This window comes from Ziziphus jujuba, chromosome 8, assembly GCF_031755915.1.
Source record: "Ziziphus jujuba cultivar Dongzao chromosome 8, ASM3175591v1".
NCBI lineage: Eukaryota > Viridiplantae > Streptophyta > Magnoliopsida > Rosales > Rhamnaceae > Ziziphus > Ziziphus jujuba.
In genome coordinates, this window is record NC_083386.1 from 29,806,663 (window position 1) to 29,821,012 (window position 14,350).

The 14,350-nt window shown below is 35.4% G+C and overlaps 3 protein-coding genes across 3 annotated transcripts; 2 read left to right on the forward strand and 1 right to left on the reverse strand.

Annotated features, from left to right (window-relative positions):
- The first annotated feature begins 380 nt into the window (after positions 1–380).
- On the forward strand, positions 381–2,209 carry LOC107414824 (probable leucine-rich repeat receptor-like protein kinase At1g35710). The gene is made up of 4 exons (XM_016023019.1): positions 381–599; positions 692–883; positions 980–1,322; positions 1,782–2,209. Exons 1-4 carry the CDS (start codon positions 381–383, stop codon positions 2,207–2,209), a joined length of 1,182 nt encoding a protein of 393 aa, XP_015878505.1.
- Positions 2,210–5,837: 3,628 nt separating this feature from the next.
- On the forward strand, positions 5,838–6,305 carry LOC125421639 (secreted RxLR effector protein 161-like). Its single transcript, XM_048470883.1, has one exon. It carries the CDS (start codon positions 5,838–5,840, stop codon positions 6,303–6,305), a length of 468 nt encoding a protein of 155 aa, XP_048326840.1.
- Positions 6,306–10,341: 4,036 nt separating this feature from the next.
- On the reverse strand, positions 10,342–13,417 carry LOC107414851 (gluconokinase). Its single transcript, XM_016023055.4, has 4 exons — positions 13,154–13,417; positions 12,951–12,993; positions 11,379–11,458; positions 10,342–11,289 (listed from the first exon to the last, which is right to left on the reverse strand). The coding sequence occupies exons 1-4, from the start codon at positions 13,170–13,172 to the stop codon at positions 10,877–10,879; spliced, it is 555 nt and encodes a 184-aa protein (XP_015878541.1). The 5' UTR covers positions 13,173–13,417; the 3' UTR covers positions 10,342–10,876.
- Positions 13,418–14,350: the final 933 nt, after the last annotated feature.

The window sequence follows — 14,350 nt, forward strand, 5'->3', positions numbered from 1 at the left end:
TATGCATAAATTATATATAAATGTTTCAGTGTTATATATATATATATATATTTTTTTTTTTTGGCAATATAAAATGTGTCAGTGCTAAATTGCTAAATTCCAAGTCACTAATACTCTAGACTAAAATCACTGACAATTTCCATAGTAGCTGTTTTGTGGGGCCATTAGGAAATAGAATGGAAGTGCGTGCATATACAAATCATTTTCAAAATTAATACAGAGAAATCTAACGCACGAGAACTTAGTCCAAGTTGTGAGATTCACGGCAAAACTGGCTACCTCAATGAAGGGGACTGTGCATATATATATATATATATATATACACATATATATGGCAAGTCAAGACACATCATTTTGTGGCATCGTTAAGTTGTATCATCATGGCTTTGTCATTTACAGCTGTTATGATCCTTCTCTTTATAATTTTACTCGCACAAGCTACCATTAATTTGAGTTATGAAAGAAGCAGTGATGATGTAGTATGCATTGAGAGTGAGAGAAAAGCATTGTTGAGTTTCAAGCAAGATCTTGTTGATCCTTTCAAGAGGCTCTCGTCTTGGAACGTTTCTCATGAGAACTGCTGCAAATGGGTTGGAATTGTATGTAACAATTAACTGGTCATGTCGAAGAGCTCCACCTTTATCATGGCAGGTTACAGGGCAAGATAAATACCTGGTTGCTTGGTTTGAAGCATCTGAGTTACCTAGACCTCAGCTGCAATGATTTTGGAGGGATTCAAATTCCCATCTTCATGGGTTCACTTGTGAGTTTAACATATCTTAACCTCACAGATTCTCGCTTTAAGGGACTAATTCCTCACCAACTTGGGAACCTCTCGAGTTTGACTCATCTTGGTCTTCAAGATGGGCAGGCTGAATTGCATGTTAAGAATCTTCATTGACTTTCCGGTCTTTCTTCATTACAACACTTGGAAATGGGCTATATGAATCTTACTAAAGCCTCAGACCATTGGCTGCAGGTAATAAACAGGCTCTCTTCTTTGTCAGAACTACAGTTGTACGGCTGTGAGATTTCTCATATTATTCCTAATAATTGTGTGTCCTATGTTAATTTTACATCCCTTTCCGTCCTTGACATTTCATGGAACAATTTTAATTATTTCATACCGCAATGGATTTTCAACATGAACAGTTTAGTGTATCTTGATCTAAGCAACAACAGATTTGTAGGCCCATTTCCAAAAAGTTGTTGTTGGAATTTAACTTCCCTGGAAGGCCTTAATGTTGCTCGTAATCAGATGAATTCTTCTTTAGCCATTTGGTTATCTGGTCTGAGTAGTCTAGTGTCTCTTGATCTAAGTGGTAACCTTCTACAAGGTCCACTTCCAAGCAGCAACCGAAACTGGACCGCTTTTAGATATCTTGATTTGGGTGGATGTGAAATAAACTCAACCATTTTCAGTGGCTTTTTGTATGATTTGGTTAGACTTGAAAACCTCGACCTTAGTTACAATAATATAGAAGTAATGTGAGATCCCACATCGGTTGGAAAGGGTAACGAAGCATGCCTTAAAAGAGGGTGTGGATACCTTTTTTTTCTTGTGACGTATTTTGACAAAACCGTGCGGGCTGGATCCAAAGCGGACAATATCGCATACGGGTGGACTAAACTGTTACAGGTAATCTCAAGTGAGTTTCAAAATCTTACATCACTTGTTCATCTTGAGTTGTCTGAAAATCCACTTGAAGGGGAAATACCTACATTTATGGGAAATCTTGCGTCACTCGTCTATCTTAACATGACTTAAAATTTACTCGAAGGAGAAATACCTTCATCTTTGGGAAATCTGATGTCAATTGTTCATCTGGACTTGTCCTTTAATTCACTTGATGGAGAAATACCTTCATTTTTGGAAAATCTGATGTCAATTGTTCATCTTGACTCATCCTTTAATTCACTTGAAGGAGAAATACCTTCATTTTTGGGAAATCTGACTTCAATTGTTGATCTTAGCTTCTCCAGTAATTCACTTGAAGGAGAAATACCTTCATCTTTGGAAAATCTTGCGTCACTCGTTTATCTTGACTTGACTTATAATTCACTTGAAGGAGAAATAACTTCATCTTTGGGAAATCTGACGTCAATTATCCATCTTGACTTCTCCATTAATAAACTTGAAGGAGAAATACCTTCATCTTTGGGAAATCTGACATCAATTGTTCATCTTGACCTCTCTAATAATAAATGAGTAGGAGAACTACATTCATCTTTGGGAAATCTTACGTCAATTGTTCATCTTGACTTCTCCCGTAATAAACTTGAAGGAGAAATACCTTCATCTTTGGGAAATCTGACGTCAATTGTTCATCTTGACTTCTTCAATAATTCACTTGAAGGGTGTTGCAATTATGCTACACATTTCTAAAGAAAATTTTACAAATACTTAGTTGGCTAAGGAACCCACCTTATACTTGTATAAATAGGAAGCTATTGCTTCCACAACACATGTAACAATTACCTTAAAAAAAAAAAAGTTTCTATATTTCCTTTCTCATTTCCTTTCTCCACCAAGAGTATCCCACAATATCTTTCAATAAATTCTATCAATGGTATCAGGACCAGGTTCGTTCATAAACTGGGTGCAGTTATTTTCATTCACCATGGCCGAGAACACCTTCCGCACAATTCTAGTTCCAGTCTTTAGTGGTGAAAACTACAATTTTTGGTCTATAAAGATGTCTAGTTATTTTAGATCCCAAAAGCTATGGGATATTGTCAATGAGGGCTACACTATTCCTGCTGATATTACCATTCTTGATGACAATCAAAAGAAGGAGCTTAATGAGAATCAACAAAAAGATTCCCAAGCTTTGTTTGTTCTGCAACAACCCGTGGTGGATGAAATCTTTCCAAGGATTATGGGAGCTACAACAGAAAAGGAGGCATGGGATACCCTATAGGAGGAGTTTCAAGGCAGTGTTAAGGTACGTGTCATAAAACTACAGACTCTGAGAAGATATTTTGAAAATTTAAAAATGAAAGACAATGAGATCGCTAAAGATTACTACTCAAGAATAAAAGAAGTAGTTAATCAAATGAGAGCCTATGGAGAGAATATTTCTGAAAAGAAAGTAGTAGAAAAAATTTTAATTAGTTGCACAAAAAAATATGATGCACTTATTACTGCTATAGAAGAATCAAAGGATATTGAAAATTTAACAGCAACAAAATTAATGGGCTCTCTAGATGCATATGAGAAAAGATTGAGTAGGCGGAATGAAAATTCTTTGGAAAATGCCTTTCAGTCTAAAATAAAAGTGCGGTCTCAAAATACCAAAGATGGATGGAAAAAACCATAAGAAAATTCTAGATAATCAAAACAAAAATAGCAAATATCCTCCTTGTGATATTTACAAAAGAAAAAATCATTTGGAAAAAGACTGTTGGTTTAAAGGAAAACCACAGTGCAAAGTCTGTAGAAAATTTGGGCATGTTGAGAAAGATTGTCACTTTAAAAACACACATCAAGTTAATTTTATTGAAAAGAAGGACATAGAAAATCATCTATTCTATGTTTCACAAGGTGAAGATAAAAAGGACACATGGTATTTAGATAGTGGTTGCGATAACCACATGAAAAAAGATGAAAGTATTTTCTGTATCCTAAATAAAATACAAACAAAAGTCAAAATTGAAAATAGGGAATTTATAGAGGCTACAGGAAAAGGAACCATTGCTATAGAAACCAAAAAGGGTAAATGGTACATTACTAATGTACTGTTAGTCCCTACTATAAATCAAAATCTCCTCAGCATTGGTCAAATGATAGAGAAATGATATTCTCTATACTTTGAAGGAGATTCATGTACAATATATGACAAGACAAATAAGACTCTAGAGATTGCAAAAATCAAAATGAAAGGAAACAGATCTTTTTCAATAGAATGGAAATATGCTAGTGAAGCTGCCATGAAGGCACAAGTAGACATCTCATGGATTTGGCAGAAGAGATTTGGTCACTTTCATTTCAACGGCCTCAAGATTCTTCAACAAAAGAACATGATGCATGACTTACAACTATTAAAGATATCAATGGTACTTGTGAAGCATGTTTATAGGGCAAGCAACATCGACAACCTTTCCCAGCAGGCACAGCATGGAGAGCAAAGAAGCCGCTGGAGTTAAGTCATACCGATGTTTGCGGACCAATGCGAACTCCATCACTAAACCAAAACAGGTACTTCATCTAATTTATTGATGACTTTACTGGAATGACTTGGGTATATTTTCTACGAGAAAGATCACAAGCCTTCGAGATTTTCAAAAAATTCAAAAATTTAGTTGAAAAACAAAGTGGCTACCAAATCAAAACAATTCGAAGTGATTAAGGAAAGGAATACATCTCCAAGAAGTTCAACGATTTTTATGAAGATGAAAGTATGGAGCACCAACTTACAGTCAGATATGCTCCAGAGCAAAATGGTGTATCTGAAAGGAAAAACAGAATAGTTATGGAGATGGCTAGAACAATGCTGAAAGGTAAAGGACTCCCGAATAGTTTTTTGGGCAGAAGCTGTCTCTACTACAGTCTATGTACTAAACAGATGCCCAACCAAAGCAGTTCAAAACAAGTCACCAATTGAAGCTTGGAGTGGGAGAAAACCATCAGCAAAGCATCTTAAAGTTTTTGGGTGCATTTGTTATGCCCACATACCAAAGCAAAAGAGAACCAAATTAGATGACAAGACAGAAAAAATGTATCTTTCTTGGCTATAGCATGCAATCAAAAGGCTATTGAATCTATAGCCTAGAATAAAATAAGTTAATCATCAGTCGAGACGTTGAGTTTAATGAAGATGCATCCTACAACTGGGAAACTAAAGAAGTTGAAAGGAAGATAAATTATGTACCAGCAATAGAACAACAGAGAGAGGAGGAGCCAGATGAAACTTAGGGACCTCAAGAGACAAATCAAGAATCTCCAACTCATCAAATGCAGCAACAACTTGAGCCGGAGGATTCATCTCCTAAATCAACTCCTCGAAGAACTCGACTATTAATAGAGATTTATGAATCATGCAACTTGACCATAGTAGAGCCTGGGAGTTTTGAAGAATCTTCAAAACATGAAGTTTGGGTCAAATCAATGGAAGAAAAGATAAGAATGATTGAAAAGAACAAAACATGGGAATTGGTGGATCTTCCTTCGAACAAAGATGTCATTGGAGTTAAGTGGATATATAAGACAAGGCTTAACTCTGATGGATCGATACAAAAACATAAGGCTCAACTAGTGGCAAAAGGATATTCGCAGCAATTCAGAATTGACTACAATGAAACATTTGCTCCTGTTACTCGTCTCGACACTATAAGGGCACTCCTAGCATTAGCTACTTAAAAGCGGTGGAAAATATATCAATTAGATGTTAAGTCTGCATTCCTTAATGGCTATTTAGAAGAAGAAATTTACATTGAGCAGCCGCATGGGTTTATGGTACAAGGACAAGAAAATGAAGTGCTAAGATTAAAGAAGGCTTTATATGGACTAAAACAAGCTCCGCGAGCCTAGTACAGCCGAATTGACACCTATTTCGTTAAGCAAGGATTCAGAAGGAGCTATAGTGAGCCTACACTATACATCAAGACCTAAGGTACGAACAACACTCTTATTGTTTCTTTATATGTTGATGATCTTATATATACAGGAAACAATGAGAAAATGATTAAGGAATTTAAAAAAAGAGATGTTGAAGACACTTGAAATGACGGACTTAGGCTTGATGCACTACTTTCTCGGAATTGAGACATATTAATGTGATGAAGGAATCTTTATTTCTCAAAAAAAATATGCTGAAGGTATTATTAAAAAATTTAAGATGAGTGGTTGCAAAATTGTAGCAACACCACTTGACAATTGTCAGACAATGAAGAAAGAAGATGGATCACCACCAGCTAATAGCTCGACATTTCGAAGTCTCATCGGAAGTCTTCTATATCTAACAACTACTAGACCAGACATCATGTATGCAACAAGTTTGCTATCAAGGTTCATGCAGAATCCAACTCAAGTGCATTATGGAGCTGCAAAAAGAATACTCAGATATCTACAAGAAACTAAAGATTACGTTATATGGTATAGACCCACTTCTAATTCACAACTGCTTGGACTCACAGATAGTGACTGGTCTGGATCAGCAGATGACATGAGAAGCACTTCGGGCTATGCATTCACTCTTGGCTCAGGCATTTTCTCTTGGGCATCAAAGAAGCCAGTAAAAGTTGCACAATCATCTGCAAAGGCAGAATATATTGCAGCTGCTTATGCCACAAGTCAAGCATTATGACTCAAGTATATATTTGAAGATTTTGGAGAACCACAAAATGAAAGAACAACAATATAATATGATAGCAAGTCAGTAATAGAAATGGTGAAGAACCCAATGTTCCATAATAGGACCAAACACATAAAAAGAAAATATCACTTCGTCCATGAAGCTGAGGCAAATAAAGAAATTGCAATCAAATATTGCAAGACTGAAGAGCAATTAGCGGACATCTTCACCAAGGCACTACCTCGAAACAAAATCGAATTACTAAGAAGCAAGACTGGAGTAACAGAAATGTGCATGAAGGAGGAGTGTTGCAATTAATGCTGCACATTTCTAAAGAGAATTCTAGAAATACTTAGTTGGCTAAGGAACCCACCTTATAGTTGTATAAATAGGAAGCTATTGCTTCCACAACATATGTAACAATTACATTAAAAAAAAAAAAGTTTCTGTATTTTCCTTTCTCCACCAAGAGTATCCCACAATATCTTTCAATAAATTCCATCAAAGGGGAAATACCTTCAACATTGGCAAATCTTTGTAATTTGGAGGAAATTAATTTGAGGGCTAACAAATTTGGTGGAAAGGTGTTTGACAGCTTGTCGTCAAGCTGCCTTTCGAATAGTTTGAAGTCAATCGACTTGAGTGTAAATTCCTTTTCTGGTCAGTTGACGGATCAAATTGTCGAATTCAAAAATCTAGTCAATCTTTATCTTTCGGATAATAAGATATCTAGTCCTATTTCGGTGTCATTTGGAAAATTATCAGCTTTACAAGGTTTAGATGCTGGAAGAAGTGGTCTCTCAAATTTATATCTTCTTGACATTTCTTGGAATCATTTAGAAGGTGTTGTTACCTAACTTCACTTTGCAAATCTCACTAGTTTGTCGGAGTTATCTGCTTCTGGAAATTCATTGAGTCTAAGAGTAAGTCCAAACTGGATTCCTCCTTTTGATCTGCAGACTATTGAATTAAGATCATGGAATCTAGGCCCCACATTTCCAGTGTGGCTTAAAACACAAAAACGGAACGATTTGGAGATGGACTTATCGAACACTCAAATTTCAGGCACCATCACCAATTGGTTTTGGAATTATCAGTTGGAAAATTGGACATTTCTCACAACCAGCTCTCTGGGAGAATTCCTGATATTCTTCATATTGATTCTCCTTACTCATCATCGATTGATATGAGTTCCAACATTTTCAATGGTCTGCTACCTTGAATCTATTCTAACATCTTCGAGCTATATCTTTCTAATAATTCTTTCTCTGGAGATATTTCTCACTTTCTGATACAAACCTAGGACGACCTGCTCCTAAACTCATACTATATTAGCTCGGATCTAATTATGTTCAGGTTCTAATGGTCACCTTGACCCCTAACCAACCTGTGATTAGAAACCTTGGTATATAGTGAAGATGCCACAATAGGTGATGGAAGTCCTATTCATAAGTCAAAACTAAAACACTCATTCACTAATAGTGTTTTAGGTGTTCAAAAGAACAAAGAGAATTCAATCTCACAAATAATTTTCTGTATAAAATCTAGCTTTATTTCTTATTGAAAAATAAAGCTTTAAATTGGCTACAAAGTCACAAAATAAACCCTAAAAAACAAAGGGAAAACCGGCCATACAAAGTGGTTTCCTATGGTGGCTGAAATTCTCACTCCTTTCCTAATCTAATTTGGATTAATTAATTCCTTTATTTTGAATTAGGAATTAATTAATTTACAATGAAAATAATAAAATAATAACTTTCCTAAACTTATTCTCCATAAAATAAATAAATAAAACCAAAAATTAATTGTAATTTCCTAAAACAAAAAGTAGAATCAAATTAGGAAACTAAAATACTAGCTTTTTGACTAAGTTGACTTTGACCAATCTTTAACCTCTTTGAGCTCCAAATCAGCTTCTATATGTTTTTGAGGATGCCAAATAAGCTAATTATGGAGTCCCACACGTTTTCCTTGCTTGGAGGAAAGAGAAAAAGCCAACTCAGCAAAATACAGTAAAGCCAACACAAAATACAGCAAAAATAGGACAAATTTGAAGCTGTCCGTACAACCCCTTTTTGAATGCCTTTGAAGCTGGCTTGAATTGATTCCATATCCTCTTAGACATATGCATTTAATCCATAAAGAGTTGGAACCATTTCATGCTACTTGGTGTCCATATTTGCACCAAAATCACTACCTGGGTCCGCATTGGCTTCCACCACTTGGATGCTTAGAATAGGCTTTGTATCTTCTAGTATGGACAAGCTCTATTGAGAATTGATTACGCCCTGTATAAATGCTCCCAGGTTGTCCTTAAATCTCTTAATTTGAGCTCTTGTGATTGGCCCAGTCTTTATCCGTGTCAGGTCAGCACCCCAGCGGGTTATCGGTTGAGCGAGCTAGGCCTGAATCACATCACTTTCTATGTCACCCCTTGGGTACACCAAACCGTCTAGAAGTACTTCATCTTGGAGAAAGCAGTTTATCAAGAAAGCTTCCTGACTATTGGATGCACTGGCCAAATTTACAGTACATAAAGTTGGTTAATAATAATCTAACTAGGAAAATTCCAAGCTCTCTGCAATCTTTGCAAAGCTTGATATTATTGCATTTGCACAACAATAGTCTCTCTGGAGAAATACCCCCATCTATGCGAAATTATGAGTTTTTAAATGTTCTAGACCTTGGTCTAAATGGCTTCAGTGGAGCCATTCCAAAATGGATGGGAACTAGTCTTCGCAATCTACAGATTCTTAGTCTTCGTTCGAACAAGTTGAATGGTCATATTCCATTTCAGCTCTGCCACCTTACTCAGCGTCAAATCATGGATGTTGCTGATAACAATTTTTTAGGGATTGTACCAAAGTGTTTCATCGATTTTAAAGCCATGGCCACCAAAAAAGAGTCCAATTATTCAGTCCCTTACATCTCCACTAGTCACAACCTAGAGGATGCATATCTGGTGATAAAAGGAATAGAGCATCGATATGACAAAATCTTGCCACTTGTAAATAGTTTGGACCTTTCAAGCAATAAACTAACAGGAGAGATCCCACAACAACTTACAACTCTCCAGGGATTGATATCTCTAAATCTGTCAAGAAACTTTTTGAAAGGAAGAATTCCAGATAGCCTTGGCAACATGGTGTGGTTGGAATCTCTTGATTTTCTCAATAAATCAACTTTCCGGTGTAATTCCTCCAAGCATGTCAAGTTTAACTTTCTTAAGTTACTTGAACTTGTCTTATAACAATTTGTCAGGAAAAGTTCCATCAAGCACCCAACTCCAGAGTTCTAACACTTCTCGCTTTATCGGCAATGAACTCTGTGGACGTCCACTTTCCAACATCTGTCATGGGGACCAGACAAAACCCACAACCAAAAATGGAGGACAAAAGGCAGATGATGGAGATGAACTTAGCCGCTGGTTTCATTTGGGCATTGGAACAGGTTTTGGAGTAGGATTCTTTGGTGGCATTGCTACATTAGTCTTCTCCAAAACCTAGAGGCATGCTTATTTTGGCTTTTTAGGTTACTTGTGGTACAAAATTCTCTACAAGTACAATTGCCTTTGGCCTTGAAATGTGACCATGAGCCAACCAATAAAGCATCAACGAGGAGCCGAGTTTCCTTTCTTTCTTTTAGCTTTCTTTTGCATCTATTGTAGGCTACTAGTGTTGTTTCAATTTGGATGTTATTTTTACTCTTCTGCATAACCAGAGGATACATAGTCTGGGTTTTTTGATTATGTGTAATGAAAGATTCTATACAATATATTGCCACGCAGCTTATTGTCTCCCTTGGTCTAAGTGAAATTTACATTTAATATGGATGGTTAATTAATTTGCAAGAATTCATATTTTGCCTGAATGTCTCATAACTTGGTATGCTTAGAAGTTTTATTTACATATACAAGTGCCGGAGAGCTAGTTTCTACCCTTTTCTTGCAAATATTAACTCTAAAAAATAAAAAAATAAAAAAATAAAAAAATAAAAAAAAAAAAGACGAAGAAGAAGAAAACCACTCATTGTTAGAAACACCTAAACAGTCATTCCAATTTTCAACTGGCATAGATTAGGTTTCCATGATAGCATACACATAGTTCTAAACAAACTCTTTAGGAGCTTTCTTAAACAAACTCTTTAGGAGCTTTCTTGAAGAAGTATGGCCATCCACAGCCTGTAGGCATGCTTATCTTGGCATTTTTTGTTACCTGTGGTACAAGATAATCTACGGTACATTTGCTTTTGAAATTTCATGTGAGTGGCCTTCAAATGATACCATGAGCCAAACAATAATGCATCATACCATAATTTTTGCATTCTCTCTTGGAAGCAGGGTTTCCTCTCTTTCTTCTAGCTTTATTTAGCCTCTGTTGTAGGTTACTGGTGTTGTTTGAATTTAGATATTATTTTCTTTTCTTTTTTTACTGTGCTAAGTTCCCATGCAGATTGTTGTCTCCCTTCTTGCAATTAGAAACTTCTAAACAGTCATTTCAATCATCAACTGGCATACGATTCTCTTGATAGCAAACACAGTTCTAAACAAATTCTTTAAGAGCTTGTAAAAGACGTATGGTTATCTATTTGACTTTAAAAATTAAATCTTGTATAGTCTCAACTATGACTTGAGGACTTAGAGTAGCATCAACCTTCAGTATTCCTTCACAATCACCGATCTGAAGCAAATCCAACTGAGATTGCAAAAGTGTGGCCGGCATAAAATGCTTCCCTTCTGCAACTCTCTTCTCTAGCCGAGCTGCAAGCACCTCAGCATCAGCATCCAAGAGAACAAACTTCACAACACTGGCATAGCTTTCAAGTTCATAATTAGGGTCGCCAGATCTTAGAATTTCTCTGTACCGTTTCTGCAGAGCTGAACATCCAAGAATTACAGTTTTTTTGTTTTCGATGCTCTCTTTTAAGGCATCCTGAAGCATTTCAAGCCAAGGAATCCGGTCTTCATCTGAAAGAGGGATCCCATTGCACATCTTTTCTGTGATTTGACAGAATAAATATTCTAAATAGATTTCCACAAGACAAACAGAGTGGGATGATTTACACAACATAAAGTTACATATCTACCTTTGTTTGATACTGGATGGAAATCATCTGCATCAATAAACTTACAATTTGTCTCTTTTGCTAGCAACTCACCTATTGTGCTGTTGAATCACATCAAAAGGATACACAAGAACAAGCAAAATTAAGATACTTGATGACCAAAATCAAATGTAAAAGAAATATTTTACATGTCTACTGATTTTGTACCAAGGTTTTTTGGTAAAACTTATTACCAAGAAAATATTGTTCTGCACAAACTTAAATTCTATAAAATGAAATATTCAAAAAAGGTAATGGACCAGCTGAGATTATTGTCAGAAATTCATAATCTTTTATGAGAAGTTAAGGTTTGGAAAATGACTCTTGTTTAATACATGAAAATTTATGAAATTGGAAACATGCATCTTTTGAACATGATCTCTGTCCTGTAGAACAGAGTCATGCTATGGATGAAGCAAGTAAAGCTAATAATAACTTTAAGGGGGGGCAGGGGGAGCTGGAAGTGGGCAACAAATCATAAATAACTCCAGAACTAAATCAAATGCGGTTCAAGTCAGAAATATGTTCCTATTTATAGACAAACTCCTTACTAGATGGTTAAAGATCCAAGAACAAATTCTTGTTTACTAGTAAAGATATGAATAATGGTATCTACTTATTATACAGTCAACGGATTCTTGTTTACTATCAAAATCAGGTTGCTCAATATTCACGGTTCCTAGTACAGTTTCCAACAAGTTACAACAATGAACAAACTGCAGAGATAATTAATGCATAGAGTAATATCCTCGGTAATTAGTAAACAGCCATCAGACAAAACAAGGATGTATATTAATTCTCCTTATTCCTGACAAATGTTAGTTTTTTGACAAAGCTACAGAAGACATTCAATAAAATCTGGGGTTTCAGTATTTTCTCATGATATTTTGAACTCTTTTCAATTTTAGTTATGTCCTTCAGCAGCAATTCACATAGAGATTTATCAAGAATATACTATTGGACTTATGGATTTATTAAAATAAAAAATAAATAAATAAATAAAAAATGAGGCTGTCAAAAAGCCTCATATTTAAAATCCATTCATCTTGTCCATAATTAAGTGGACCGGGAAGGACAGGGATAGAAAAAGGTTCAGTATGATTTTATAAGTCGATGGTCACTCCTAAACAAAGTCTCAGCTTGCAATGCAGCTCAATTTTTGGGATAATTCAATCTTCTGAATTCTGTTAATTGTCTAATTCTACCAAATAGTTTAAAGCTTCTATAAAATTAAAGTAGAACAATGAAATTAAACTCATATTCAGATCATTTGCTCCCTATGTGAAAGTCTCTACTCACTCACCTTAATGGTTTACAAATCTATACCCAATTCCCAATTACTAACGAATGTAAAACCACTAACGATTAATCAATCAGACTTCTAGAATTTGATATTCTGTTAGACAACAATTTAGGTGCTAGATAGATTATGTAACATACCGTGTTTCTATACATATATTGGAAGGAAATGCATAAACTCATTCATGTCACTCAGCAATAGAATGAAAGGGACAAAACAGAACCTGAAAAGAAAATTAAGGAAATAAAGCTTACGTTTTTCCAGCACCACTGACACCCATGATAACTACAGCCATCCCTGATTATTGGAATAGAAACAAATTTAGCAAATTTAATTTAAAAGGGCAACCAAAAAAAATGAAATTTCATCCAGAAACAGACATGAAGTTCATATTTTAATCAGCAAATTCCAAACACAGAACCCGAAAAGAAAACAAAAGGAAACTTCAAGATATTACCTTCGGAAACTGAAGCCATGGTGAAGGAACCAATCAAATGAAAATAAATCTATGAAGCATACCAATTTTCAACTTAAATACCCACTGCTGGGCAAATCAAAGCAGCAGAAGACAGAGCCTAATTTTTTTTATTTTTTTCCTTCTTTTTTTTTCTGAGAAAATAAAAAGGACAAAAACTAAAAAGGAAAGCTAAGGGAATAATTTTATACAGCTTCATAAGATGTTGCCCATGCATAAAAAGGCCTTTTTTTGTTTTTTTGGGTGTTGTTGTTGTTGTCCGGTTGGGCTGCTAAAATGACATGTAGTGGGAGTTTGATGTAGATAATGGGAAAGTTGAAACAGGGGTAGCCAAGGGAATAAAATCTTCACACTGACTACGGCATCTGATTCCCACGTCATTCCAATTCTTTCGTTCACAGCGTGTCGTTTAGTCAACCAAACATTATTCAGGATCTTTGTTTCATATATAGGGCCATCCTTTTCATATAAACTTTTTATTCTGTATCCATGTTTAAAACCCTCTTTTTTTCATTTTTTCCCCAAGCGACAAGGGCAAAAAGTTAAAAAGTTTGGTTACTTGGGAACTAGCCCGACTATATTTCAATTTGTGGAAGATATAACAACGTGTTCATTGTTAAGGAGGAAGACTAATCCCATAAAGATCGTATCTACATGACAAACAGTGGGTCATAACCAGCAAAATTTCACATTTTAAGGACTACCAGGATAGAAATTTTTTTTCCATATGTAATTTAGCTTTCCATCAACTTCCAAAATCGAAACTTTTTTTTTTTTTTTTTTAAGTTGTTTATCCTTGTGAGGATGTAATATCTTTGAACAATACATAGAACACGATAAAATTGCCTAACTACTTATATAGATTCACAACGATAAACGAAAACAATAAATTATAATGCAAATTAACAAAATAAAACTCAAATAGGGGTATTCCTCCAATATAACACAAATTCTGTTCCAAGCACATCAACCAATATCTTGTTTACGCTTCCTGGATATTCAAAAACAATGGTGTCAAAGTAATAACCCCATAGACATGAAGCTACAAGGAAAAGCTCTTCTCTTCATGACTTTCTCAATATTGTATGTCACCAGGTCGAATTTGAACACGGAGTAATATGTGAACTAAAAGAAATGACAGGATATCAGCTAAACACCTTCAAGAAGGTCAAGGCTTAG